The sequence below is a fragment of the Cololabis saira genome, chromosome 7 (assembly GCF_033807715.1).
Source record: "Cololabis saira isolate AMF1-May2022 chromosome 7, fColSai1.1, whole genome shotgun sequence".
Lineage (NCBI taxonomy): Eukaryota > Metazoa > Chordata > Actinopteri > Beloniformes > Belonidae > Cololabis > Cololabis saira.
In genome coordinates this window covers 2,509,804-2,522,184 of record NC_084593.1, presented here as the reverse complement: position 1 = coordinate 2,522,184, position 12,381 = coordinate 2,509,804, and the positions used below count along the sequence as shown (strand labels likewise).

At 42.7% G+C, this 12,381-nt stretch overlaps 1 protein-coding gene across 1 annotated transcript in view; it reads right to left on the bottom strand.

Moving 5' to 3' along the window:
• Positions 1-807: 807 nt before the first annotated feature.
• Positions 808-12,381, bottom strand: part of glra1 (glycine receptor, alpha 1) — a 265,784-nt gene continuing 254,210 nt past the window's right edge. Inside the window, exon 9 of the mRNA XM_061724733.1 lies at positions 808-1,621. Coding sequence (XP_061580717.1) covers positions 1,337-1,621 — 285 coding nt within the window. The 3' untranslated portion in view covers positions 808-1,336. The remainder of the gene's footprint in view (positions 1,622-12,381) is intronic.

Sequence of the window (12,381 nt, the reverse complement as noted above, 5' to 3'; positions counted from 1 at the left end):
ACGGACAAAGGAATCCCGTGGGTGAACTCTGGACGTGATGAAGCAGCTTTGTGACACGAATGTAACAGTTATTTAAGGTACAACAGGCGTTATAATCCGTATAAGTGAGGACGTATATCTCAGGGCGGGACGGGGTGTCACATTAAGGCGGGGTCAAAGCCAGGAAGCACTAATAAAAATGTAAACATGTCAACGTTTCAGTCCCCCGTTCAAAACTGCAAACAAAATCAATTTAAAATCAGTTTTTTTTTCTTTTCTGGAGCTGGTTTTCACACGCTGATGGGATCGGTTTATAAATCTCTGAGGAAATGCACGACATCCCGCGTCTCCTCCCTGCAGACGAGACGTCGCACAGCAATGGCACATAAATGCATAAAAAAAACAGAAACAACATATGCAATATGAAATAAAGTAAGGACTGAGGAAACATTGATCACAGATATTCTTTAGCACTGCTCATCCAGTGTTTTGTTCTTTTTTTTTCAACGTTATTTTCATCGTCACTGACGGCGGCAGCGACAAACTCCAAGTGTCTCTGCAGTTTCTGTGGCGTCGGCAGCGAGAGGGAGGTAAAGCAAGTGCTTGTAATACATGTTTGAAGCAAATCGATATATAGAACGCGTGATCCTCGCATCGCTCTCCTGGAAGCACTTTATCCGCCCTCCTTCCTTTTTTTTTCATTTTCTTTTTTTGGGGTGAAACATCCTTCACTTCTGGAGACAAAGTTTGCTCTGTTTTTCTTCCCAATTACGCTAGATATATGAGTATGTTACACAGCTGTATTTCTCCCCCCCAACCCCATCCCCAACATCATCATTTCATATAGAATTATATATCTGTCTGACACAAAACAGAAAAATAAAATTAAATACAAGATCCTTTATCATCTCTATTTGTTCCAGTTCCGCTCACGGCCCAAAAAAAGTTTCGCTGCACTTTTTCCACTAACTTTTCTTCTTTTTCTTTTTTATATTGCCACATTCATATTTCATGCATTTTACTGCATTGCTATTGCACTGGTCCGGATTGTTCCAGGGTGTAGAGAGACAGGAAGACGGGCCGGGATCCGCGCTGGGGGAGGAGGAGAAAAGCACGAAAAGCTTTCGAGTGACGGGATGAGGTCGGGGTTTCGAGGGTTTTTTCTGCCTCAGAAAGTTACGCATCCTCAACAAAAGAGGAAGAGGGGGCAGTAAAAGGATCGGGGCAAGAGTTATGGTTGGCAAAAAAGGGGGCAATTATATTTCCTCTTGAAGTTCGTTCTCTTTCTTTCCTTCTTTTTTGTATCTGCATTCCCGCGTGGGGCTGCGTCTCCCTCCCACCGCTCTTTCCTCCTCCACTACTGCTTGTGGATGTCCTCGCTGCGGATGATCTTGTACGTGATCCAGTAGAAAATGTTAAAAATGAGGAAGACGAGCGGGAAGGCCACGCGGGACACCGTGTCGATGCGCTTGGCCCGGCCGATGAACAGCTTCTTCATCTCCTCGATGCTTTTCTCGGGCGCGGCCGAGGTGGGGGCGTTGTTGTTGTTGCCCTTGATGGCCATGCCGTCCTTGGCCTGCAGGCAGGCCGGGCCCATGCCGTAGCCCGGGAAACTGAAGCGCCCCTCCGCCGTCTCATCCTCCTGCAACACAGGCCAAGACTCAGGCTGTTAGGAACCAGAGAAAGACGTTATTGGTGGAGGCGAGTGTGTGACGGGCAGATAACACATGTGTGTGTGTGTGTGTGTGTGTGTGTGTGTGTGTGTGTGTGTGTGTGTGTGTGTGTGTGTGTGTGTGTGTGTGTGTGTGTGTGTGTGTGCGTGCACGTGTGTGTGTGTGTGTGTGTGTGTGTGTGTGTGTGTGTGTGTGTGTGTGTGTGTGCACGTGTGTGTGTGTGTGAGTTCAGAGAACAAGACATGACAGTAAAACAACAGACATGACAAGGAGTGAAATGAAAAGTGTTTTTGTCACACGTGAACCTGAACTAAAGACGTTTTACACCAAAGTTATCTTCATATTTCCAGTTTAAATCATTTCTGTCTCTGCATCCCATCAGATTTACTTTCATGAAAGTTATAGATAGAATAAAACAAGCACATATAAGACTACATGCAGTACTCGTGTTGTAAAAAAAAGAATCAGGGGGATGGTGGATTTTATCATATGGGGACAGATAATTTGTATTGATTAAAAATAATATAATATATTACAAATAATAGCAGTGACCAAAACACCTGCAGAAATACTGCAGGAATGACATAGCAGTAGTTAAATGCAGCCTTCTGTAAGCTTTAAATATCCACTGGGCTTACATCAAATACATCAAAACACAACAATAAAAAACACTTTTCTGAACTTATCAATATGACTCTGTCCTTCACAGGATAAGTAACATGGATCACTGCAAAAACTCACAATCTTAACAAGAATATTTGTCTTATTTCTAGTTAAAATGTCTCATTTTAGTAAAAAAATCTCATTACACTTAAAACAAGACTCATCACTGGAAAAAACAACAATTTTCACCTGTTTCAAGTAGATTTTCACTTGAAATAAGTAGAAAAATCTGCCAGTGGAACAAGATTTTTTTGCTTGTAATAAGAAGATAAATCTTGTCCCACTGGCAGATTTTTTTACTTATTTCAAGTGAAAATTTACTTGAAACAGGTGAAAATTGTCAAATAAGTTATTTTTCTGGTGTTATTTTTCTGGTGATGACTCTAAATGTTGAAATAGCAGTAAAACCACATTCATTGATGAAATGACATAAGGGATGGAAAGGAGGGATGGCAGTTTTACAGGGGGGATGATTTGGACCGTTTTTATTTCAGGGGGGATGATTTGGACCGTTTTTATTTCAGGGGGGATGATTTGGACCGTTTTTATTTCAGGGGGGGATGATTTGGACCGTTTTTATTTCAGGAGGGGTTCCTATCCCCCCTCATCCCCCCTCAACTCCAGTACTGAGTATTGTTGGAGGTGTGTGTGTGACTGACAGAGTAATAGTGCACGTGTGTGTGAGTGAGTTCAGAGAACAAGACATGACAATAAAACAACAGACATGACAAGAAGTGAAATGAAAAGTGTTTTTGTCACACGTGTACCTGAACTAAAACAGACGTTTTACACCAAAGTTATCTTCATATTTCCAGTTTCAATCATTTCTGTCTCTGCATCCCATCAGATTTACTTTCATGAAAGTTATAGATAGAATAAAACGAGCACATATAAGACTACATGCCTCTAATATAAGTAATACAGATAAGTATTTGGAGACGTACTAAAATTAGATAAGAGGAAAAGTGTTAATATAGCCTCTGTCTTCAGCGGGGGGGTCACATGAGTGGATGTTTAAAGCTTAGTTTAGCAAAGAGACCACAGATTTGAAATAAAAATGGTTGTGAAAGCTGCTGTTGGTTTGTGGAACACCGGTCCTCTTTCTGGAGACAGAAGTGAGAAGATTTGGATAGGAAGGTGGATAAGGAGAAAACATATTCATTTCTGGACAAATATCTGTTCCATAATATGTAATTATATTTAAATGACCACAAACACAATGATCAGAGTACTAGTGAGCACATGGGGGGACTGGCACACTGGCACTGGCGAGTGGGGATTACAACACAACTATAAACTCTACTTGGACATACATTTAGCTCTCCTCTCCTTCAGGCCAGCAAATTTTTCAATGACTTTCTGATTGAAATCTGTCATTTCACAAACAAGGCCCCCCCTTTTCTTCTCTTTTTTCTCTTTTGTACATGTTGCAGCATCCTCTGCTGGTGGAGAAGAGCATCTCTGAATGCACAACACCGGATCCTGCAGTGTGGGAGTGAGGGGGGCAGGGTAACGGCCCAGTCAGGCGGGGGAGAGATTTGTCCGTCAAGACTCCTCTCCCTGGCCCTGCCCCTTCTCAAACCTTTCCCCGACCCTAAACCTAACCTGGGGCTTGCTGATTGGGCCGGAGCTTCGGGAGCTGCATGCTGGCCTGCGGTCCCCACCCCCCTCCCCCCTCTGGTCATCCTGCTGCTGCTTCCACCTGCCTGCTGTGCTGTTGTCGTCCCCGACCCCCAGTCTGGCCCTCGGCAGGAGGGTCCCCCCTTATGATCCAGGTCCTGGTCCAGGTTTCTTCCTCCTAAAGGGGAGTTTTTCTTGCCACTGTTTGGCTTAAGGCTTTTCTCCCACTAGGGGAGTTTTTACCTGCCATTGTTTATGTAATAATTGCTCGGGGGTTTATGTTCTGGGTCTCTGGAAAGCGTCTAGAGACAACTATGTTGTATTAGATGCTATACAAATAAAATTGAATTGAATTGAAGTCTCTTTTCCATGGAGAGCATGGCCGGTGCATTCAGCCTTGTAGCACCCTATAATGTAATATTATTATAATTATAGGGTGCTACAAGACTCTCCTGGTCCTGGTGTTTCTGGGAAAGGTTTTCACTGTCAGGGGTGTGACTTTGATTGACAGCTCACGAATCAATCAGATTGGATGAAGAATGACAGAAAACACGCTGATTGGCCACGGAGGAGAAGCTTTGAGTAACCAATTAGAGACCAGCATGAAGTCACATTGAAGAAAAGTTTGAGAACATCAATACACACTCATTTGGCCATTGAAACCTATGTATTTCAGTATGCACAAAAAACAACTCTGAATAAACCCATGATGAAGCATTCCAACAGCACGTGGCCCCTGCAGGGACAACGACGCCTTGTGGATTGCTCCAGCCTCCTACCCCCTGCAAGGCTTTGAACTGGACTCAACACCTTTGAGCTAGCTTCAACTTCCTATCACACCTTGGAAGTTGCCTCAAACAGACTTGGAACACTAAATCACCCCATGGGGTGATTTTCGTCTGTGACCTATTGTCTCACACAAGTTCCGGCGTCTTGCATCCCTGCCGAGACAGGCACCGTGGGAGTGGCTTTGACTTCCAGCTCCTGCAGAGACGAGGACTCGATACCATATATGGACTTCCTGACCCAGGGGGTAGTCCCGAATTGGAAGATCACAGGCTTCTTGTATAAAAACCCTGTTGTAAAATCTCTCGGGGTCGGCATATCAACCAGACTCTGGTCTGTGTAGATTCGCTCACCGCCGGCTGAATAGAACTCACTATACCACAAAGCGGACTTCTGAAATGGTTCGGTAAATTCCTCAACACCCAGTATGGGATGGGAAGGCTTGAAAAATTACAAGTCAGACACATTTTATGACGCACAGATGTGATAATTACTTTTTATTATGTAATTTATGTGTACTGTGTCTATATTTTTTCCTGTAATTTTAATGGGGGCGGCGCCCTAGCGCCCCCTATTGACAATCCGCCACTGTTCACTCCTCTGTTAGGACTGCATTCAGATACGTCTTCCGAGATACGTGAGTGTGGTTGTCAGAGGAAGGGGGGGATGGATTGGACTGATTGACTCCTGCTGTAGTCAAGGTTACGGTATCTGTTCTGGGTCTTCACCCCTGGGTCCTTAGATACTGAAACCTGTATCTGCATCGTCACCTCGGATTTTTCACAACACAGGACACCGGGACTTTCTTATCTGGTTTCCGGATCTGCACCTTTTTACGCAACCAACCGAGAAGTTACAAAAAAATAAAAGCAAAACCTTCAGATTACTCAGTGTCATCGTTGTCTGGGGTCAGAAATTGTGGTGATGAAGATGAAGATTAATGGGAGACAAACAGAAAGAAATCTCTCCGACACCATCTAGGCAGAAAAATGAGCCTTTTTGGAGCTGAAAACAGGCAAAAAGGCGAGCTAAATCAGGAGGAGCTGCTGGCAGAAAGGCAACTTAAATGACGCAAAACCTCTGCAGCAGTAACAAATCAAGCGGCCAGTTAAAAGAGACAGCTGAATGCTCCTCTGCTACACCCGCCTGTAGCCAGCAGCAACAGCGATGGAGAATACACAAACAGCCAGCCTGCCGGGATTCACCAACATCCAACACAACGCCATTCACCCAAATGGATAAATGAGTCAAAATGAGACAAAGAACAGAGTTTCCTGCCCAGCTGTGTTTGCTGGGACGTGTGGCCTTCGCATGAGCGTGAATACTCCGGTATGTGTGCTAGACCACAAGGTGGTGATCCATTTTTAGCACCCCGTGTCCCCGTTCTGTCCTTGCACCCGTACAGAGCCATCTATTACCGTTAATACACACATACGCACGTGTGCGAGTGTATCGCACCCCAGGTTCCTGCACGCCGGCCGCCACGCCGGCCGACCTCTGCCCGTCCTTCAGTGACGCCGTTAAACTATTACAGATGCTCTGCTTTATTCTGCCCGTCATGTGATTAATGTGGAGGGAGGAGGTACGTGAGGAGGAGGCGCAATGAGGAGAGGGCTGGAAGGAGGGAAACGAGGAGGGAGGAGGAAGGAAGGAAACGAGGAGGGAGGAGGGAAACGAGGAGGGAGGAGGAAGGAGGGAAACGAGGAGGGAGGAGGAAGGAGATGCTGTTCAGGGCAGAAAAGCACTGGGGCCAAGTGATTCATGACACCTCTGATAATGAAAAGTCTACACCAATACGAAAAGGACTGGACCTGCACAGTTCATGGATGGATGGATGGATGGATGGATGGATGGTTGGATGGATACAAGGATGGATGGACGGATGGATGGATACAAGGATGGATGGATGGATGGATGGATGGATACAAGGATGGATGGACGGATGGATACAAGGATGGATGGATACAAGGATGGATGGATGGATGGTTATTGACGAAGCTTAACTTCCTGTTCCCGTCCGAGCATGCTAACGCTGCTCCAGAGTTGGTGAAATATGCAAGCAAATGATTAAACTACTATATACTAAACTTAAAACCTTTCTGTTTAGTAAAGCCTATAGTTAGTGTTTAGTAAACCTCTAGCTGGTGTTGGTAAATCTCTAGGTAGTGTAAACTCTAGTGTGTTAGAGTCAGTAGTCATAGTTGCAGCTATAGAACAAAACTATAATAGTTAGTCTCAAATATAGCTTGGTGGTAGATATGCTGCTATAGGCCTATGCTGCAGGGGGGACCGACATGATCCGCTGGGCGGTGCCTCTCACCCTTCTTCTCCTCTCCTTTTCCCTGCCTCTCTTCTCCATTTCCATTTTTATTTATTATAAATATCTCATAGCTATCATTTTTGTCCATCGTTCCTGTAGTTTCTTGTGCTGGCCCCCCTTTTTTCTCTTTTGTGCATGTTTGCAGGCTGGAGCCTCGGGAGCTGCGTTCTGGCCTGTGTTCCCGCCCCTCCCCCCCCCCCCCCCCCCCCATCCCCGGTTATCCCGTTGCTGCTTCCACCTGCCTGCTGTGCTGCTGACGTCCCTGACTCCCCCAGTCTGGCCCTCGGCAGGAGGGTCCCCCCTTATGAGCCTGGTCCTGCTCAAGGTTTCTTCCTCCTAAAGGGGAGTTTTCCTTGCCACTGTTTGGCTTAAGGTTTTTCTCCCACTATGGGAGTTTTTACCTGCCATTGTTTATATAATAATTGCTCGGGGTTTATGTTTATGTTTATGTTTATGTTCATGTTCTGGATCTCTGGAAAGCGTCTAGAGACAACATCTGTTGTATTAGACGCTATATAAATAAAATTGAATTGAATTGAATTGAATTGAATTAACTTGTCATATTTTGTGTTGAAACGTATGAAAAGTTGTTTTATTGTGGTTCGCCCCATGTTTTTGTTGTTTACATGTCTCAAATCTTTGCTTCTGTGAGGGTCTCTGGAAAAAAAAATGGAGATTAATGGTGATGGCCAAATGCAGATAATACTGGGGTCCTTGACATGCCAGTTTGAGATCTAAATATGTGTTTATATCGTTATTGAATGCACTGTATTTTTTATTTGTTGCATTGATTGACTGAATGTGCCTATATTTTCAACACTGTGCCTAGTTTTATGTTTTACACTATGCAATACGTTTTACACTGTACAATATGTTTATATACAGAACTTTGTATTTTTTTCTTTATCCTTTTGAAGAAAAAAAAAGTCTTTGACAGATCACCTGTTTTGGCGTATTTGTTACAAGGTGGTGGTGGTGTGTGAGGGGGTGTGTGTGAGGGGGTGTGTGTGAGGGGGTGTGTGTGAGGGGGTGTATGTGAGGGGGTGTGTGTGAGGGGGTATATGTGAGGGGGTGTGTGTGAGGAGGTATATGTGAGGGGGTGTGTGTGAGGAGGTATATGTGAGGGGGTGTGTGTGAGGGGGTGTGTGTGAGGGGGTATATGTGAGGGGGTGTGTGTGAGGAGGTGTGTGTGAGGAGGTGTATGTGAGGGGGTGTGTGTGAGGGGGTATATGTGAGGGGGTGTGTGTGAGGAGGTGTGTGTGAGGAGGTGTATGTGAGGGGGTGTGTGTGAGGGGGTGTGGTCCAACTTTCTAATTACGGGGTAAAGGGGAGGTAATTATAAGACATTTTGCCAATTGTACAAATCTTTATAATTATAATCTACAATTACCAGGTAATATTATGGAAACAACACACGCTTTCTTTTACAGTCCAGTTTCACTTCAATTACTGAGTAAAAGCCAGGTAAAAATGTCTGTACTTATTGGGTAAATACTTGGGAAATAGAATTACTGGGCAAGTAACTACAAGGTAAGTACCTGGATTACCAGGTAAAACATGGTAACTATCAGGTTAATTACAAGGTCAATAGAGTCATTTACACCCTCGGGGGTACATGCACCAATCCATTGATAATACATAAATCAATAATGAATAGGTAAATACCCGGTAGTTATCCATGAAATGTATAGTAAATACAAGGTAACTACATGGTCATTGAAGTGTAATTAGCTGGTAACTACCTCAAATAGAGGTTATAATTTCCTGGAAGTTTGCAGAAAAATACTTAGTAATTACCTGGTACTTATTTAGAAAATAATTCATGTAATTTCAGAGTAATTACATGGTAAATTGACTGGTAGTTACCAATATTAACCTAGTAAATACCTGTAATTTCCCTCATAGTTCCCATCTAATGTCTTTGTAATTATCTAGTAATGTTTAGTTTAAACAACCAGGTATTTACCGTGTAATTACATGGTAAATACACATAATTACATGGTACAAGAAAATACGTAATAATTACCTAGTACTTACTGGGTAAATTACCCGGTAGTTACCATGTAATTACCTTGTAAATACAAGGTACTACTAGGTAATTACAGTGTAATTACCGTGGTATTACCTGGTTATTACTGTACTGTAAAAGAAAGGGTTACCATATAATTTACTGTCCCTGTTTACGTATGTAATGTATTGCTTTACCACCTGCTTGACACTGGTGTAAATACATTCTGATTGAAAGAAGTCGTCCTTGTTTATATTTACACATTTGCCACTAACGTTGGGTGCCGGAGCCTATGTCGGGATTTCATCCTTCAATTATTATTCTGTAGAATAATTAATCTTGAGACTGATATTGCTGTAGTTATCATTTTCCTAGTAACGACCAGGTGGTGCCCCGTTTCAATTAAGTCATTTTGATAATTCAATTTGATAAATAATCTCCCTTATTAATTATTAATAATTGTTGCATGGATGGATGGATGGATGGATGGATGGATGGATGGATACAAGCATGGAAGGATGGATGGATGGATGGATACAAGCATGGATGGATGGATTGATACAAGGATGGATGGATACAAGGATGGATGGATGGATACAAGGATGGATGGATGGATACAAGGATGGATGGATGGATGGATACAAGCATGGAAGGATGGATGGATGGATGGATGGATGGATGGATGGATGGATGGATGGATACAAGGATGGATGGATGGATGGATGGATGGATGGATACAAGGATGGATGGATACAAGGATGGGTAGATGGATGGGTGGATGGATACATGGATGGATGGATACAAGGATGGATGGATGGATGGATGGATACATGGATACATGGATGGATGGATGGATACAAGCATGGATGGATGGATGGATACAAGGATGGATGGATAGATGGATACAAGGATGGGTAGATGGATGGATGGATACAAGGATGGATGGATGGATGGATGGATGGATACAAGGATGGATGGATGGATGGATGGATGGATACAAGGATGGATGGATACAAGGATGGATGGATGGATGGATGGATGGATACAAGGATGGATGGATACAAGGATGGATGGATGGATGGATTGATACAAGGATGGATGGATACAAGGATGGATGGATGGATGGATGGATGGATGGATGACATCAACTCCTGGTAAAATGACAATTCACCGTTTGAGTTACACAAAAGAAGCAGCTCATTGTCTCGGTTTTGGAAACCACCCACCTTCCTGCATCTTTTACACAATTTATGCACAAATTAGTTTTAATTAAAAACTGCCAAGTCGAGAGTCTAATCAACACACAAGCATTACATCCTTGACAGAACTTTAATTTCACCAGATGTTTGATAAACCCCTCAAGAAAAATGTCATAAAACTAATCTGACTCCGCCATGGGACTTAACTCCCCCCACTATTTCTGCAGCTTTTCTTTTTCAGGAGCATCAACGATTCGGGCGAAACAGAAAAGCATCAATGTCAGATACGATACCAGAAAGAGCAGAGGTGGAGGTGGAGGTGGAGGAGGAGGTGGAGGAGGAGGTGGAGGTGGAGGTGGAGGTGGAGGAGGAGGTGGAGGTGGAGGTGGAGCACTCAGGAGAGGCAGTTCATATGAGCAGCTGATCAAGTTACACTACGCATAAGTACCGCAGGCAAAAAGAAGGGACAACTCTTTAGTGCAAAATTAATGATGTGAGAAAGAATAACAATCAATGCAGAACATGTATATCAAGGAATACAATTAGACGAAAAACACGTCAAAAGTGAAAATATCCCATGAAGGGATGCTTTCATGACCATTTTTATGTGATGTGTTTTCAGGTGAGTAGCTTCAGTCCTAAACGACTTTTGACTAAATACTGGAAGATGGATGAACCAAAGATCCGATCCATCTGTAATGAAATGATAATAAATCAGATGGCACTATTCTCTTTGTTTTGGGCCTCACTTTTATTCTTTATACATACCACAACGTGATCATTTTCTTGTCTACTGTGGAGTGTTTTTCAAAGTGTTTGTTTCAGCTACTAGATACGGTAACCTAAATTTCTATCCATCTACTTGGCGAGCCAGCCAGGAGTCAACCATGAAATTGTGATTGCAGTGTTTCACCTACGGTTTATTCTTTGTGATTGATCAGGAGTGAGAAACATTTTATGGATATTTGGGTTTAAAATTAAGTGCAAACAAAGGAGCATGTGTAAGTGTAAGTACACAATCTTGAAGGAAAATGCAAATCTAATCAAATCTCAACCAGGATTCAGTTGTTTACCATCTTCTTGTCTGTTTCTCTGGTGAAAATGTGTGAAAGTAACATTCTTAATTTTACCTGCAGCACAAATTATGTGCAATACACATGTGAGAAAGATGACAGGCATGGATAAAAACGGGGTTAAGCTGTAGACCCAGACATAATTGAACTGGGTAAAAAAAAATAGAATAATAAAATAGGAACAAAAAGAGAAGAAAGGTATCGGTGAGGATTATGAGGAGAATCGTTTGCAGAAAGGAGCTGAAACAGTGGAGGCAGGCGAGCAGATAAAGATCAGGAGGACCTCTTTGCTCGCTCATCCATCATGCTTTCATCTCGTGATTGAAGCATTTGTATCTGTTGCGTCTGCGATTAATCAGACAGATTAGCAGAGAGCAGGAAGTGAAATGTGTTCGGGCTGCTATCCCGCGCCCAGTACTCGAGTTGTAAAAAAAAAATCAGGGGGGTGGTGGATTTTATCATATGGGGACAGATAATTTGTGCTGATTACAAATAATATAATATATTACAAATAATAGCAGTGACCAAAACACCTGCAGAAATACTGCAGGAATGACATAGCAGCAGTTAAATGCAGCCTTCTGTAAGCTTTAAATATCCACTGGGCTTACATCAAATACATCAAAACACAACAATAAAAAACACTTTTCTGAACTTATCAATATGACTCTGTCCTTCACAGGATAAGTAACATGGATCACTGCAAAAACTCACAATCTTAACAAGAATATTTGTCTTATTTCCAGTTAAAATGTCTCATTTTAGTAAAAAAATCTCATTACACTTAAAACAAGACTCATCACTGGAAAAAAACAACAATTTTCACCTGTTTCAAGTAGATTTTCACTTGAAATAAGTAGAAAAATCTGCCACTGGCAGATTTTTCTACTTATTTCAAGTGAAAATGTACTTGAAACAGGTGAACATTTTTATTTCAGGGGGGGATGATTTGGACCGTTTTTATTTCAGGGGGGGATGATTTGGACAGTTTTTATTCCAGGGGGGGGATGATTTGGATTGTTTTTATTTCAGGGGGGAGGATGATTTGGACCGTTTTTAT